Raw genomic sequence first — 19,336 nt, 5'->3', positions numbered from 1 at the left:
TGAACACCCAGAACTTTGAACAATCCTGAGACCACAGGACAGACTGCCACTTCTGCCCATCTTTCCTACGTCCCTTGCCTACGAAAAAACTGCATAGTGCCTCCAGATACAATAATATATGAGTAGTCAACCACAGGACCATGTTGGGTCAGGTGTGCATCCAGAACTGAACTGAACCAGTCACAAACCTGCACCCAAATCCTGTTGGGGAGAAAGTTGGACACTCAGAAGTGCAGGCACTCCTGAGAACTCAGAGGAGAATACTCTCTGCCTACATTTCCAACCCAAGAGGAAATCACCTAGTGCCATATTGCCCCTCTGGGTACAGGGACCTAGGAACAGTCATGGGCAGAACACTTCATGTTTCTACCTGTGCCAAGAACTCAAAGTCATTGGCCAGGAATGCCCACACACTTAAGAGCAGAGGTCTCTGTTCCCAGATCTGGCAGAAAGAAAATAGGTCTACAGGAATGCTGACAGACACTGGCCTAAAGGATGGAAAATTCACTATCAGAAACAGCAAGAAAAGCTAACACCAGAGACAACCTGGTGGTGAGAGGCAAGTACAGGAACCTAAGCAACAGAAACCAAGTCTACTTTGCCCCATCAGAACACAGCTTTCCAACCAAAGCAAATACTGAATATCATGACACACTGGAAAAGCAAGATTTAGATATAAAATTATATCTTATAATTTTGATGGAGGACTTTAAGCAGGACATAAATAAATCCTTAAAGAAATACAAGAGAACGCAAGTAAACAAGTAGAAGACCTTAAAGAAGAACCACAAACCCACACCCGCGGATCCCGGCCCGAAGCAGCTCTCTGCCCCCAGACCCTGTGAGAGAGAGACCCAACTGCCTGGTCAGGTGGGCACTCCTGAGGCTGCAGAGCGGAAGAGACCACCAACACTGCTCACCCCTGCCCACATCCCTGGCCCAAGAGGAAAATGTATAAGGCCTCTGGGCTCCCATGGGCCCAGGAGCGGCAGGACCCCTGCCTGAGACACCGCCGGAACCTGAGGGAAACAGACCAGATAAACAGTTCTCTGCACCCAAATCCCATGGGAGGGAGAACTGAACCTTCAGAGAGGCAGACAAGCCTGGGAAACCAGAAGAGACTGCTCTCTGCACAAACATCTCGGACGCCAGAGGAAAAAGCCAAAGACCATCTGGAACCCTGGTGCACTGAAGCTCCCGGAAACGGCGGCACAGGTCTTCATGGTTGCTGCCGCTGCAGAGAGCCCGTGGGCAGCACCCCATGAGCGAACTTGAGCCTCGGGACCACAGGTAAGACCAACTTTTCTGCTGCAAGAAAGCTGCCTGGTGAACTCAAGACACAGGCCCACAGGAACAGCTGAAGACCTGTAGAGAGGAAAAACTACACGCCCGAAAGCAGAACACTCTGTCCCCATAACTGACTGAAAGAGAGGAAAACAGGTCTACAGCACTCCTGACACAGAGTCTTATAGGACAGTTTAGCCACTGTCAGAAATAGCAGAACAAAGTAACACTAGAGATAATCTGATGGTGAGAGGCAAGCGCAGGAACCCAAGCAACAGAAACCAAGACTACATGGCACCATCGGAGCCCAATTCTCCCATCAAAACAAACATGGAACATCCAAACACACCAGAAAAGCAAGATCTAGTTTCAAAATCATTTTTGATCATGATGCTGGAGGACTTCAAGAAAGACGTGAAGAACTCCCTTAGAGAACAAGTAGAAGCCTACAGAGAGGAATCGCAAAAATGCTTGAAAGAATCGCAAAAATAACTAAAAGAAGTCCAGGAAAACATACATAAACAAGTAGAAGCCCATAGAGAGGAGACACAAAAATCCCTGAAAGAATTCCAGGAAAACATAAATAAACAAGTAGAAGCCCATAGAGAGGAGACACAAAAATCCCTGAAAGAATTCCAGGAAAACACAATCAAGCAGTTGAAGGAATTAAAATTGGAAATAGAAGCAATCAAGAAAGAACACATGGAAACAACCCTGGATATAGAAAACCAAAAGAAGAGACAAGGAGCTGTAGATACAAACTTCACCAACAGAATACAAGAGATGGGAGAGAGAATCTCAGGAGCAGAAGATTCCATAGAAATCATTGACTCAACTGTCAAAGATAATGTAAAGCAGAAAAAGCTACTGGTCCAAAACATACAGGAAATCCAGGACTCAATGAGAAGATCAAACCTAAGGATAATAGGTATAGAAGAGAGTGAAGACTCCCAGCTCAAAGGACCAGTAAATATCTTCAACAAAATCATAGAAGAAAACTTCCCTAACCTAAAAAAAGAGATACCCATAGACATACAAGAAGCCTACAGAACTCCAAATAGATTGGACCAGAAAAGAAGCACCTCCCATCACATAATTGTCAAAACACCAAACGCACAAAATAAAGAAAGAATACTAAAAGCAGTAAGGGAAAAAGGTCAAGTAACATATAAAGGGAGACCTATCAGAATCACACCACACTTCTCGCCAGAAACTATGAAGGCCAGAAGATCCTGGACTGATGTCATACAGACCCTAAGAGAACACAAATGCCAGCCCAGGTTACTGTATCCAGCAAAACTCTCAATTAACATTGATGGAGAAACCAAGATATTCCATGACAAAAACCAAATTTACATAATATCTTTCTACAAATCCAGCACTACAAAGGATAATAAATGGTAAAGCCCAACATAAGGAGGCAAGCTATACCCTAGAAGAAGCAAGAAACTAATCGTCTTGGCAACAAAACAAAGAGAATGAAAGCACACAAACATAACCTCACATCCAAATATGAATATAACGGGAAGCAATAATCACTATTCCTTAATATCTCTCAATATCAATGGCCTCAACTCCCCAATAAAAAGAAATAGATTAACAAACTGGATATGAAACGAGGACCCTGCATTCTGCTGCCTACAGGAAACACACCTCAGACACAAGGACAGACACTACCTCAGAGTGAAAGGCTGGAAAACAACTTTCCAAGCAAATGGTCAGAAGAAGCAAGCTGGAGTAGCCATTCTAATATCAAATAAAATCAATTTCCAACTAAAAGTCATCAAAAAAGATAAGGAAGGACACTTCATATTCATCAAAGGAAAAATCCACCAAGATGAACTCTCAATCCTAAATATCTATGCCCCAAATACAAGGGCACCTACATACGTAAAAGAAACCTTACTAAAGCTCAAAGCGCACATTGCACCTCACACAATAATAGTGGGAGATTTCAACACCCCACTCTCATCAATGGACAGATCATGGAAACAGAAATTAAACAGTGATGTCGACAGACTAAGAGAAGTCATGAGCCAAATGGACTTAACGGATATTTATAGAACATTCTATCCTAAAGCAAAAGGATATACCTTCTTCTCAGCTCCTCATGGTACTTTCTCCAAAATTGACCATATAATTGGTCAAAAAACGGGCCTCAACAGGTACAGAAAGATAGAAATAATCCCATGCGTGCTATCGGACCACCACGGCCTAAAACTGGTCTTTAATAACAATAAGGGAAGAATGCCCACATATACGTGGAAATTGAACAATGCTCTACTCAATGATAACCTGGTCAAGGAAGAAATAAAGAAAGAAATTAAAAACTTTTTAGAATTTAATGAAAATGAAGATACAACATACCCAAACATATGGGACACAATGAAAGCTGTGCTAAGAGGAAAACTCATAGCGCTGAGTGCCTGCAGAAAGAAACAGGAAAGAGCATATGTCAGCAGCTTGACAGCACACCTAAAAGATCTAGAACGAAAAGAAGCAAATACACCCAGCAGGAGTAGAAGGCAGGAAATAATCAAACTCAGAGCTGAAATCAGCAAAGTAGAAACAAAAAGGACCATAGAAAGAATCAACAGAACCAAAAATTGGTTCTTTGAGAAAATCAACAAGATAGATAAACCCTTAGCCAGACTAACGAGAGGACACATAGAGTGCGTCCAAATTAACAAAATCAGAAATGAAAAGGGAGACACAACTACAGATTCAGAGGAAATTCAAAAAATCATCAGATCTTACTATAAAAACCTATATTCAACAAAACTTGAAAATCTTCAGGAAATGGACAATTTCCTAGACAGATACCAGGTATCGAAGTTAAATCAGGAACAGATAAAACAGTTAAACAACCCCATAACTCCTAAGGAAATAGAAGCAGTCATTAAAGGTCTCCCAACCAAAAAGAGCCCAGGTCCAGACGGTTTAGTGCAGAATTCTATCAAACCTTCATAGAAGACCTAATACCAATATTATCCAAACTATTCCACAAAATTGAAACGGATGGAGCACTACCGAATTCCTTCTACGAAGCCACAATTACTCTTATACCTAAACCACACAAAGACACAACAAAGAAAGAGAACTTCAGACCAATTTCCCTTATGAATATCGACGCAAAAATACTCAATAAAATTCTGGCAAACCGAAATCTAGAGCACATCAAAACAATCATCCACCATGATCAAGTAGGCTTCATCCCAGGCATGCAGGGATGGTTTAATATACGGAAAACCATCAACGTGATCCATTATATAAACAAACTGAAAGAACAGAACCACATGATTATTTCATTAGATGCTGAGAAAGCATTTGACAAAATTCAACACCCCTTCATGATAAAAGTCCTGGAAAGAATAGGAATTCAAGGCCCATACCTAAACATAGTAATAGCCATATACAGCAAACCAGTTGCTAACATTAAACTAAATGGAGAGAAACTTGAAGCAGTCCCACTAAAATCAGGGACTAGACAAGGCTGCCCACTCTCTCCCTACTTATTCAATATAGTTCTTGAAGTTCTAGCCAGAGCAATCAGACAACAAAAGGAGATCAAAGGGATACAGATCGGAAAAGAAGAGGTCAAAATATCACTATTTGCAGATGACATGATAGTATATTTAAGTGATCCCAAAAGTTCCACCAGTGAACTACTAAAGCTGATAAACAACTTCAGCAAAGTTGCTGGGTATAAAATTAACTCAAATAAATCAGTTGCCTTCCTCTATACAAAAGAGAAACAAGCCGAGAAAGAAATTAGGGAAACGACACCCTTCATAATAGACCCAAATAATATAAAGTACCTTGGTGTGACTTTAACCAAGCAAGTAAAAGATCTGTACAATAAGAACTTCAAGACACTGAGGAAAGAAATTGAAGAAGACCTCAGAAGATGGAAAGATCTCCCATGCTCATGGATTGGCAGGATTAATATAGTAAAAATGGCCATTCTACCAAAAGCAATCTACAGATTCAATGCAATCCCCATCAAAATACCAATCCAATTCTTCAAAGTGTTAGACAGAACAATTTGCAAATTCATCTGGAATAACAAAAAACCCAGGATAGCTAAAGCTATCCTCAACAATAAAAGGACTTCAGGGGGAATCACTATCCCTGAACTCAAGCAGTATTACAGAGCAATAGTGATAAAAACTGCATGGTATTGGTACAGAGACAGACAGATAGACCAATGGAATAGAATTGAAGACCCAGAAATGAACCCACACACCTATGGTCACTTGATTTTTGACAAAGGAGCCAAAACCATCCAATGGAAAAAAGATAGCATTTTCAGCAAATGGTGCTGGTTCAACTGGAGGGCAACATATAGAAGAATGCAGATCGATCCAACCTTATCACCCTGTACAAAGCTTAAGTCCAAGTGGATCAAGGACCTCCACATCAAACCAGACACACTCAAACTAATAGAAGAAAAACTAGGGAAGCATCTGGAACACATGGGCACTGGAAAAAATTTCCTGAACAAAACACCAATGGCTTAGGCTCTAAGATCAAGAAGCGACAAATGGGATCTCATAAAACTGCAAAGCTTCTGTAAGGCAAAGGACACTGTGGTTAGGACAAAACAGCAACCAACAGATTGGGAAAAGATCTTTACCAATCCTACAACAGATAGAGGCCTTATATCCAAAATATACAAAGAACTCAAGAAGGTAGACTGCAGGGAAACAAATAACCCTATTTAAAAATGGGGTTCAGAGCTAAACAAAGAATTCACAGCTGAGGAATGCCGAATGGCTGAGAAACACCTAAAGAAATGTTCAACATCTTTAGTCATAAGGGAAATGCAAATCAAAACAACCCTGAGATTTCACCTCACACCAGTGAGAATGGCTAAGATCAAAAACAGGTGACAGCAGATGCTGGCAAGGATGTGGAGAAAGAGGAACACTCCTCCATTGTTGGTGGGATTGCAGACTGGTAAAACCATTCTGGAAATCAGTCTGGAGGTTCCTCAGAAAATTGGACATTGAACTGCCTGAGGATCCAGCTATACCTCTCTTGGGCATATACCCAAAAGATGCCTCAACATATAAAAGAGACACGTACTCCACTATGTTCATCGCAGCCTTATTTATAATAGCCAGAAACTGGGAAGAACCCAGATGCCCTTCAACAGAGGAATGGATACAGAAAATGTGGTACATCTACACAATGGAATATTAATCAGCTATCAAAAACAACGAGTTTATGAAATTCGTAGGCAAATGGTTGGAACTGGAAAATATCATCCTGAGTGAGCTAACCCAATCACAGAAAGACTTACATGGTATGCACTCATTGATAAGTGGCTATTAGCCCAAATGCTTGAATTACCGTAGATCCCTAGAACAAACGAAACTCAAGACGGATGATCAAAATGTGAATGCTTCACTCCTTCTTTAAATGAGGAAAAAGAATACCCTTGGCAGGGAAGAGAGAGGCAAAGATTAAAACAGAGACTTAAAGAACTCCCATTCAGAGCCTGCCCCACATGTGGCCCATACATATACAGCCACCCAATTAGACAAGATGGATGAAGCAAAGAAGTGCAGACTGACAGGAGCCAGATGTAGATCGCTCCTGAGAGACACAGCCAGAATACAGCAAATACAGAGGCAAATGCCAGCAGCAAACCACTGAACTGAGAATAGGTCCCCCGTTGAAGGAATCAGAGAAAGAACTGGAAGAGCTTGAAGGGGCTCGAGACCCCAAAAGTACAACAATGCCAAGCAACCAGAGCTTCCAGGGACTAAGCCACTACCTAAAGACTATACATGGACTGACCCTGGACTCTGACCCCATAGGTAGCAATGAATATCCTAGTAAGAGCACCAGTGGAAGGGCAAGCTCTGGGTCCTGCTAAGACTGAACCCCCAGTGAACTAGACTATGGGGGGAGGGCGGCAATGGGGGGAGGGTTGGGAGGGAAACACCCATAAGGAAGGGGAGGGGGGAGGGGGATGTTTGCCCGGAAACCGGGAAAGGGAATAACACTTGAAATATATATAAGAAATACTCAAGTTAATAAAAAAAATAAATAAATAAAATAAAATAAAATAAAAGTAAAAAAAAAGATGGGGAAAGAGAAGAAAGTTACTTTTCTCTTTCCTAAGTAACTTGAAAGCCAAAAAAAAAAAAAAAAAAAAAGAAAAATGCAGAACACTAAATAGATTGGATCAGAAAAGAAATTACTCCTGTCACATAATATTCAAAACAAAATGCACAAAAGAAAGAATATTAAAAGTCATAAGGGAAAAAGATCAAGTAATATATAAATGAAGACTTATCAGAATTATACCAGACTTCCCACCAGAATCAATGAAAGCCAGAAGACACTAAGCAGATGTCATACAGACTCTCAGAGAAGACAAATGTCAGCCCAGGATCCTATATTAAGCAAATGTCTCAATTAACATATACAGAGAAACCAAGATATTCCATGACAATACCAAATTTATACAATATCTTTCTACAAATCCAGACCTACAAAAGATAATAAATGGACAATTCTAAGATAAGGAAGAAAACTACACATTAGAAAAAGCAAGAATCTAATCTCCTAGCAAAGAACCTAAAAGAAGAGAGACACACAAACATAATTCCACCTATAACAAAAAAAATGACAGGAAGCAACAACCACAATTCCTTAACATGTATCAATAACAATGGATACAATTCCCCAATTAAAAAACATAAACTAAAAAATTGAATATGTAAAGAGGATACAGAATTTTGCTGCATTCCAGACACTTAACTCAGAGACAAGGACAGACAGAGTAAAAGGCTGGAAAACAATTTTCCAAGCAAATGCGCTGAAGAAACAAGTTTGAGGAGCCAAATAAAATTGACTTTAACTAAAAGTCATCAAAAAGAGACAGAAGGACACTTCAGATTCATGAAAGGAAAAAGTACACCAAGAAAAATTCTCAATCATAAAAATAATCTATTCTCCAAGTGCAGGTGCATCTACACTCATAAAGACGACCTTATTAAAGTTCAAATCATCCATTGCTCCTCACACAATTATAGTGGGAGTTTTCAACACCACACTCTCATCAAAGGATATATCAGAAACAGAAATTAACAGAGACATAGAGAAATTAACACAATTATGAATCAAATGGTCTACACAGATATATATAGAACATTTCATTCTAAAACAAAAGGGTATACATTCTTCTCAGTACGACATGGTACCTTCCCCAAAATTGACCATATAATTGGTCACAAAACAGGCCTCAACAGACATAGAAAGGTAGAAATAATCCCATGCCTCCTATCAGATCACCACATTTTAAGGTTGGTATTCAATTATAACAATAACGACAGAACACCAGATATACATGGAAGTTGAACAACACTTTACTCAAAGACAACTTGGTCAAGGAAGAAAAAAAGAAAGAAATTAAAAGCTTCTTAGAATTTAATGAAAATGATGATACAACATACCCAAACTTATGGGATACAATGAAAGCAGGGCTAAGAAGAAAACCTATAGCACTGAGGGCCTGCAAAAAGAAATAGGAGAGAGCATATGTCAGCAGCTTGACAGCACACCTAAATGCTCTAGAACAAAAAGAAGCAAATGTAGCCAAGAGTAGTAGAAGGCAGGAAATAATCAAACAAGAAGCTGAAATCAACCAAGTGGAAACAAAAAAGAACTATACAAAGAATAAACAAAACCAGGATCTGGTTCTTTGAGAAAATCAATACAGATAAACCCTTAGCCAGAATAACCAGAGGTCACAGAGAATGTATCCAAATTAACGATATGAGGAAAGAAAGGGGACACATAACAACAGAATCTGAGGATATTAATAAAAATCATCAGATCCTAGTACAAAAATCTATATTCAATGAAACTGGAAAATCTGGAAGAAATGGACAATTTTCCAGACAAATATGAGGTACGAAAGGTAAATTGGGAACAGATAAACCACCTAAACAACCCCATAACTCCCAAAGAAATAGAAGCAGTCATTAAATGTCTCTGAACAAAAACAGCTCAGGACCAGATAGGTTTAGTGCAGAATTCTACCAGGCTGTCATAGAAGGCCTCATAGCAATACTGTCCAAGCTATTCCACGAAAGAGAAACACACACTACCAAATTCCTTCTATGAAGAAAAATTATGCTCATACTCAAACCACACAAAGGCCCAACAAAAAAAAGAGAACTTCTGACCAATTTCTCTAATGAATATCAGTGCAAAAATACTCAGTAAAATTCTCAAAAATTGAATCCCAGAACACATCAAAATGATCATCCATCATGACCGAGTAGGCTTCATTGCAGGGATGTAGGCATGGTATATTATAGGAAAAGCCATCAATGTAGTCCACTATATAAACAAACTCAAAGAAAAAAAAAACCACATGATCATTTCATTAGATGCTGATAAAGCATTTAACACAATTCGACACCCCTTCATGATAAAAGTCCTGGAAAGATCAGCAATTCAAGGACCATATCTAACCATAGTAAAAGCAACATACAGCAAACCAGTAGACAACATTAAACTAAATGGAAAGAAAATTAAAGCAATGCCACCAAAATCAGGGACTAGACTCTTTTACTTATTTACAATAGTACATGAAGTACTAGCCAGAGCATTCAGACAATGAAAGGAAGTCAAAAGAATATAAATAGGAGTGTAAGAAGTCAAAATATCACTATATGCAGATGATATGATACTATACTTGAGTGTCCATAAACACTCTACCAGAGAACTCCTAAGCCTGATAAACAACTTCAGCAAGGCGCCTGGATATACAATTAAATCAAACAAATGAGTAGGCTTTCTCTACTCAAAGTATAAACAGACTGAGACAGAAATTATGGAAATGACACCATTCACAATAGTCCCAAATAATAAAATATACCTTGGTGTGACTTTTACCCAATGAAGTGAAAGATCTGTATGGCAAGAACTTCCAGTCTCTGAAGAGAGAAACTGACGATCTCAGAAAACGGTAAGACCTCTCATGCTCTTGGATTGGCAGGGTTAATATAGTGACAATGGGCATTATGCCAAAAACAATCTACAGATTGAATACAATCCCCATCAAAATTCCAAATCAATTCTTTACAGATTTAGAAAGAACAATTTGCAAATTCATTTGGAATAACAAAAACAGGATATAGAAAAATATACTCAACAATAAAAGAAATTATGGGGGAAATTACTGTCCCTGACCTCAAGCAGTATTAAAGAGAAATAATGATAAAAACTGTATGGTATTGGTACAGAAACAGGCAGGTAGATCAGTGGAATAGAATTGAAGATCCACAAATGAACCCACACACATATCGTCACTTGACCTTTGAGAAAGGAGGTAAAATCATATATTGGAAAAAGATAGCATTTTCAACAAATGCTGTTGATTCAGCTAGAGGGCAGCATGTAGAATGCAGATTGATTCATTTGTATTGTCCTGTAAAACTTTAAGTGCAAGTAGATCAAGGACCTCCACATAAAACCAGATGCACTCAAATTAATAGAAGAAAAAGTGGAAAAGAGTCTCAATCACATGGGCACTGGTGAAAATTTCCAGTGACTAAGATCAAGAATCAATAAATGGGACCTCTTAAAGCTGTAATGTGTCTGTAAGGCAAAGGATACTGTCATTAAGACAAAACAGCGTCCAACAGATTGGGAAAAGATCCTTACCAATGATACATCCAATAGAGAGCTAATATCCAAAATATACAAAGAATTCAAGAAGTTAGACTCCAGAGAGCCAAATAACCCTATTAAAAATGGAGTACAGAGATAAACAAAGAAACCCCAGCTGAGGACTATCAAATGTCTGAGAAGTACCTAATCAAATTCTCAACATCTTTAGTCATCAGGAAAATGCAAATAACAGCAACACTGATATTCCACCTGACCACAGTCGGAATGGCTAAGATAGAAAACTCAGGTGACAGCAGATCCTGGCAAGCATGTGGAGAATAGGAACACCCCTCCATTGTTGGTGGTATTGCAAGTTGGGCAAGTCTGGAAATCAGTCAGGAGGTTCCTCAGAAAATTCAACATTTTTCTACCTGAGGACACAGCTATATTTTTCCTGGAAATATAACCAAAATGTGCTCCAACGTACAACAAAGACACGTGTTCCCTTCTGTTCATAGCGACCTCATTTATAACAGCCAGAAGGAAATAACCCAGATGCATGACAACACAGTAATAGATACAGAATATGTGGCACATTTACACAATTGTTTGCTACTCAGCTATCAAAAACAATGACTTCATGAAATTCATAGGCAAATGGATGGAACTATAAAATATCATCCTGAGTGAGGTAACCCAATCACAGTAAAACACACATGGTATGCACTCACTAATAAGTGGATCTTAGCCCAAAGCTTGAATTACCCATGATACAATCAACAGACTACATGAAGCTCAAGAGGTATGAGCAAATGAGGTCATACCTGTTGGTTTGGATGACCAAAGTGCAGGTGCTTCACTCCTTCTTAGAAAGAGGAACAAAAATATTCCTAGGGGGGATATAGAGACAAATTTTAGAGCAGAGACTGAAGGAATGGATATTGGGAGCCTGCCCCACATGTGAACCATAAATATCCAACAAAACTAGATAAGATGGATGAAGCTAGGAAGTACATGCTGAAATGAACCAGACATAGATGTATCCTGAGAAACATAGCCAGAGCATGTCAAATATAGAGGCGAATGCTAGCCGCAAACCTCTGATCTGAAAACGGGACCCATTTTGAGGAAATAGAAAATGATTGAAAGAGCTGAAATGGGCTTACAATCCCGTAAAACAAAAATGCCAACCAACTAGCGGCTTGAAACCCCAGAAAACAGCAATGCCAACCAACCAGATCTCTCAAGGACTAAACCACTACCCAAAAATTACACATGGACTGACCCACGGCTCCAACTACATATGTAGCAGGGAATGGACTTGTTGGACACCAATGGAATGAGAAACCCTTGGTCCTGCCAAGGTTGGATCCCCAGTGTATGGGAATGTCAGAGTGGGGGAGTAAGGGAGGTAGATGGGAAGGGGAATATCATTATTGAAGAAGGGGAAATGGATGGAATAGGGGTCTTATTTCTGGGAAACCGGGAAAGGGAGCAACATTTGGAATGTAAATAAAAAATACCCAATTTAAAAAAAGGATATGCACAAAACAAATATAACAAAGCAGTAAGGAGAAAGGACAAGTAACATAAAAAAACATACCTATCAGAATCATACGACACTTCTGGACAAAGTCTATGAAAGACAGTAGATCCTGGGCATATATCATACAGACCCTAAGAGAACACAAATGCCAGTCCAGGCTACTACATGCAGCAAAACTCTAAATTAATATTGACAGGGAAATTTAGATGTTCCATGAGAAAACCAAATATACACAGTAACTTTCCACTACTCTAGCCCTACAAGGTTTAATAGATGGAAAATTCTAACATATCAAGGGGAATTTGACATTAGATAAAGAAAGAAAGTAAGCTTCTTTCAACTAACCCAAAAAAGATATTTCAACCTCTAACAACAAAAATAAGAGGAAACACCAATCCCGTTTTAAGAAATATCTTAACATCAATGGACTAAACAATGTGATAAAATAACATAGATTAACTCTCTGGACATGTAAACAGGACCTAGCATTTTGTTGCATACAAGAAATGCACCTCAGTGAAAATCATAGAAATTATCTCAGAGGAAGTTGCTGGAAAATTTTTTCCAAACAAATGGTTCCAAGAAATGAACTGGTGTAGGCATTTTAATATTGAATAAAATAGACTTTCAATTAAAGTTATCAAAAAGATAAGGAAGGACACTTCATATACATCAAAAGAAAAATCTACCAAGATGAACTATCAATTCTGAACATCTATGCTCCAAGAGAACACACATTCATAAAAGAAACTTTACTCATGCTCAAAGCACACATTGCACCTCACACAATAGCAGGAGACTTCAACACCCAACTCTCAGCAATGGACAGATCATAAAACCAGAAACTAAACAGAGACAGGGTGAATCTAACAGAAGTTACCAACCAGATGGTATTACCAGATATCTATAGAACATTTCAACCTAAAAAAAAGTATGACTTCTTCTCAGCACTTCATTGTACCATCTCCAAAACTGACCATATAGTCGGTCATAAAACAAGCCTCAACAAATATAAAAAGATTGAATTAATTCCATGAATCCTATCAAATCATGATGGATTAAGGCAAGTCTTCAATAACAACAAAAATTATAGAAAACCCACATACACATGGAAAGTAAACAATTGTCTATTAAATGATAATTATGCAAGGAAGAAGTAAAGAAAGAAATAAAAACATTTTAGAATTTAATGAAAATGAAAGCACAACATACCAAAACTTTTGGGACACAATAGAGTAAAACTCATAACTCTGAGTGTCTCCAAAAAGAAATTGGGGAGAGCACACACTAACAGCTTGACAGCATACCTGAAAGCTCTAGAAATGAAACAAGCAAATATACCCAAGAGGAATAGAGTGCAGGAAATAAACTCGGGGCTGAAATCAACCAAGTGAAAACTAAAAGTACTGTACAAAGAATCAAAAAAAAAAAAAAAAACAGGACCTGGTCCTTTGAGAAAATCAACAAAATAGATAACCCATTCAACACTATCCAAATTAACAAAATCAGAAAAAAAGGGAAGACATAATAACAGAAAGTATGGAAATTCAACAAATATTCAGATCCTACTACAAAAATTATACTCAACAAAACTGGAAAATCTGGAGGAAATGGACTTTTTAAAACAGATAACAGTTACTAAAATTATATCAGGATCAGATTAACCATCTAAATAGTCCCATAGCCCCTAAAGAATAGAAGTATTGAATAAACCAGGTGCATTTAGTGCAGAATTCAATCAGACCTTCAAAAAAGAACTAATACCTATACTTTTCAAACTATTTCACAAAATGGATACAGAAGGAACACTACCCAATTCATTCTATGAAGCTACAATTACACTTATACCTAAACCACATAATGTCCCTCCAAAATTGAAAGCTTCTGACCAATTTTCCTTATGAATATTGACTAAAAGATACTCAGTAAAGTTCTCCCAAATTGAAGCGAAGAACACATCAAAAAGATCATCCATCATGATCAATAGGCCTCATCCCAGGGACTCAGGGATGGCTCAATGTATCGAAATCCATCAACATAGACCCCTATATAAACAAATTCAAAGAAAAAAATCCACATAATAATCTCATTACATGCTAAGAAATCATTTGACAAAATTCAATAGCCCTTCTTGGTAAAAGTCTTGGAAAGATCAAGAATCCAAGCCCATAACTAACCATATTAAAACCAATATATAAAAAACCAGTAGCCAGCATCAAACTGAATGGAAGAAACTTCAGCTACCCCACTAAAATCAGGGACTAGACAGGGCTACCCACTCTCTCTTTCTCTCTCTCTCTCTCTCTCTCTCTCTCTCTCTCTCTCTCTCTCTCTCTCTCTCTCTCTCTCTCTACTTATTCCATGTAGTATTCAAAGTCCAAGCCAGAGCAATTAGACAAGAATAAGTGATCAAATGGATACAAATTGTAAAGGAAGAAGGCAAAATATCAGTATTTGCAGATAATATGATAGCGTACTTAAGTGACCCCAAAAATTCCACCAAGGAACTCCTACCGCTGATAAACAACTTCAGAAAAGTGCCAGGATATAAAATGAACTCAAACAAATCAGTAGCCTTCATCTATTTAAAGGTTAAACAGGCTGAGAAAGAAATTATGGAAAAGACACAGTTTAAAATAGTCTCAAATAATATAAAATACCTTGGTGTGACTCTAATCGAGCAAGTGAAGCATCTGTATGACAAGAACTTCAAGTACCTGAAGAAAGAAATTGAAGAAAATCTCAGAAGATGGAAAGCCTCCCATGCTCATGAGTTGGCAGTATTAATATACTAAAATGACCATCTTTCCAAAAACAATCTACAGAATTAATGCAATCCCCATCAAAATTTCAGCTCAATTCTTCATAGAGATAGAAAAAGCAATTTTCAAATTCATTTGGAATAACAGTAAACGGAAGGTTAGCAAAAACTATTTTCAACATTAAAAGAATATATGACAACATATGGCATATGACAAGGACACATGCTCTACTATTTTCACAGCAACACTATTTATAATAGCCAGATTCTGGAATAAAAACAGATGTCTTTCAATGGAGGAATAGGTAGAGAAACTGCGGTACTTTTCCATAATGTGTACTACTCAGCTATTAAAAACAATGACTTTATAAAATTATTATGCAAATGAATGAAACTAGAAAATATTCTGAGTGAGGTAACCAAGTCACAAAAGGACACACATGGTATGCCCTCACTGATAAATGGATATTAGCCCAAGAGCTCAGACTCCCCAAGATGAAATTTACATACCACATGAAACTCAAGATGGACGACCAAAATATGGATGCTTCAGTCCTTCTTAGAATGAGGAATAAAATAGTCACAGGAGAAAGTAGGGAGACATAATGTGGAGCACTGAGTGAAGGAAAGGCCATCCAGAGACTGTCCCACTCAGGGATCGAACCCATATACAGTCCCAAAATCCAGAACCATATGACATGCCAAGAAGTTCGCACTGACATTATCCTGATATAGCTGTCTCCTGAGAGGCTCTGCCAGATACTGGCAAATACAGAGGCATATTCCTGCAGCTGACCATTGGACTGAGAATGAGTTCTCCAGTGGAGGAGTTAGAGAAAGGACTGAAGGAGCTGAAGGGTTTGCAACCCCTTAGGAAGAACAACAATATCAATTAACCAGACACCCCAGAGCTCCCAGGGACTAAACCACCAACAAAAGTGTACACATCGAGGTACCGATAGCTCCAGCCACATATGTAGCAGAGGATGGCCTTGTAGGGCACAAATGGAAGTTGAGGTCTTTGGTCTGTGAAGGGTCCATTCCCCAGTGTAGGGGAGTGCCAGGGAGAGTTGGAGGGAGGGAGTTCATGGATGGGCGGCAGAACACTCTCATCCAAGCAGGGGGAGTGCGATGGGATAGGGGGTAGCTGGAGAGGAAACTTGGAAAGGTTCATTTCAAACTTAAATAAAATATCCAATAAAGAGATAAAAGAAATAAATAATTAATTTTAAAAAGTAATAAAAAAGAAATTATTGTTTTTTGCTTTAACAAGGACTATGGCTTCCATAGTTGGATGGGGCTGTTATTTGACTAGTGACTGTTATTTTTATGTAAATGATTTTGAACCATAGATATTACACTTTAATAATTAAGATTTTTGTATGGTTCGAAATTTACCTGAATCATTTGTTAGCTTATAACATAACCAGTGATTTTTTTTTTTGCTGAGAAATATCATAGTTGTATAAAAGCCACTACAGAAAATTATTCCAACCTCATTTTATTTGGCTATAAGTTTCATACTTGTCTTACTGCTGTTTCTGCTTCCAATATACTTTTACTACAAAAATGGATAACTTACAATAAGTTACTGTAGAATGATTTAATATAAAAGTAAGAAAAAAAGGTCAGTCATAAACAGGTAACTTCAAACATCAGTGTTGTAGTAGATAAGGTCAGCCACACAAAAGCATATGACCTCTGTGTTCATGGTAAGTATGATGCTTGTACTTGTGCATATAGGACCAGAGTGTGTGAAAAATGGACTAAAGATGGTCAGGAGGATCCTATTTCAAACTGACTATATACTCTCTAGCTATATTATATAAATTTAATAAGAAGCATGATTGAAGATTAGTAGATATTAATTACTACATGTCTATGAATACACCCAATCTTAAACGAATCAGGATACTTTTAAAATTTGTTATATAAGGCAAACATATTTAATACACATGGAAATAGCAAAATCATCCATAATTCATGACCTATTAAATAATCTGACAAGTCACTCTTTTCTTTTTCATATTTGAAGAGTTAGTTCCTTAAATCTGTTTCACTGTAAGAGCAATCATTTGCTAATGCTCTCCAGACTGCTACTGATATACTGTCTGTAGAGACATGGCAGAGTATGCAGTGTAGACTAAGGAGGGGATACTGCAAGGCAGAGGAAAATCAGAAACATGTGCAGCTTTATTCCTTGAAAAACTAAAAAAAAAACAAAGCAAAACAACAATCACACACACACACACACACACACACACACACACACACACACACACACCTCTGGGACTTGTAGAAGACCACATGAAATATTTCACCTAGTTGTGAAATTTGGACTACTATGATCATGTTTTCTATTTCAAATATGAAAAGATGTCCTCACAATCTAATCACATTTTATTCTGGGTTATTTCCCCTATCCACTGACCTTATCAGATAATTATCACCATACTAAGATGTTAGCAAAATGTCCCATGGTCAATTTCCCCAAAATCCTTGCTATTTTAGAAATTTTCTGAAAATTGACCATGAGCTGGACATTCATTGTGTATTTTTATTTCCCCATGTTGACTTCAGTGTTGGATATATGTTTTGTTTCTCCATTTCTAATATTCAATTTTAGTATTCCCCACATTTATAGAAATACCTGTATGTTATGAAATATATTTTATTTCACTTGAGGTAATTGACTATTGAAATTTATTGCTATGTTCACCGAGGTAACTGGAGAAAAACTGTCCATCCAGACATGTTATCCCTCTAGATTTAAGATGATCCAAGGATAAACACACAGTGAGCATATCTCATAGAATATGTCTCTATGAATAATCCATAAAATCAAGTAAATGTATAATGGAAACATGGATTGAGTAGGTGGGATTTGGTTTAAAAAATTGGATATAAAAGAGGTAGAAAATAATTGGAGTCAATCTTTACAAAATATTAAGAATACAAAACAGTAGTGAAGTTACATATAGTTCTAGTTCTTACCTTACTGCACCCAAATCAAAGGTGGCTGAAACAAACAACAATTATCAAACTGGAACCTGAGTGGGAAATTCAAAGTCACAGATTTCAAAGGTATTACCTGCTCTAACAGACTCATGACTGAAATTTTTTTCAATTTCATGGACTGGTGTGCCAAGCTACTATCAACAACCATTCTACTGTAGAGAAGTCATTGTATGTGCTCAGAATGCAAGGAACTAGACAGAGCAGAGGGGAAGGTAGGCAAATTCTACCTATCTAATACAAACCATAAAACTCTGAAACCAAATCTTTTTCTTCCCTTCCCATTTGAAAGATCAAGAGTAGTCAACAAGAAAACAAAATTAAAGAGAGCATCTTGGAAGAGACGATACAGAGTGTCATGATGGAAAATGTATCCAATAGTGTTAAATTCCACACTTGACCTAAAACACTTGAATACTTAAAGAGAGGGTATCAATTGAATACACTTACCTTAATCCATTTTCTTTGTCAAAATGCAATGTTTTCCAATTCATCATTTCTTTCAGTGGGTATAATTGAAAAATAGGTAAAAATGCACCAATTATTACAGTCCCATCTTGATATAAATAGTGTTTTGTATCATTTAGGCAGGAAGGGAATGCAATGATGAAGATGAGAGTTGGCATCTGTAAAAACCAGGAAATAAAAAGCCAAGAGAATAGCATATTAATAGATATCTCAGCTGAGATCTAAGTCTTGAAGTGCTAAGTTGCATTGTGTAGCATATATATGCTTGAGTTTATGTGTGTGCATCTATCTCTTTCTTTCCCCATCTGTGTGTGTGCGTGTTTGTGTGTGTCCATATCCTCATGATGTTTATCACTTGATGACTGAATATGTAACTCTAATCAGCTTGAGAAATTTACCAGAACCATTTTCACAATCCTTGGAGAGTTCCAATGCACATTATCCTTCAGGCCCATACACAGTAAAAAAAAAAAACAGGTCATTATATAAAAGAACATAATCCTCCTCTCCAGGCAGAATTAAAATTATTTCCTCTAAGACTGCAAGATCCCAGGTTTGGACTCTCTGTGTTTCTTCACACAACAGTTTACCAAGAAAGTGATCATATGGGAGCCCTTGAAAGTAAT

General features: G+C 37.7%; 1 protein-coding gene across 1 annotated transcript in view; it reads right to left on the bottom strand.

The window, feature by feature from the left end:
* The window catches only part of Vom2r55 (vomeronasal 2 receptor, 55), a 66,180-nt gene extending 47,249 nt beyond the window's left edge, over nucleotides 1–18,931 (bottom strand). The window contains exon 1 of the mRNA NM_001099495.2: nucleotides 18,693–18,931. Within this exon, the coding sequence (NP_001092965.2) occupies nucleotides 18,693–18,907 (215 nt within the window). The 5' untranslated portion in view covers nucleotides 18,908–18,931. The remainder of the gene's footprint in view (nucleotides 1–18,692) is intronic.
* Nucleotides 18,932–19,336: the final 405 nt, after the last annotated feature.

This window comes from Rattus norvegicus, chromosome 7 (assembly GCF_021556685.1).
Source record: "Rattus norvegicus strain SHRSP/BbbUtx chromosome 7, alternate assembly SHRSP_T2T, whole genome shotgun sequence".
Taxonomy (NCBI): Eukaryota; Metazoa; Chordata; class Mammalia; order Rodentia; family Muridae; genus Rattus; species Rattus norvegicus.
Note: the sequence above shows the minus strand (reverse complement) of the source record. Positions and strands in the feature narration are given on the sequence as shown.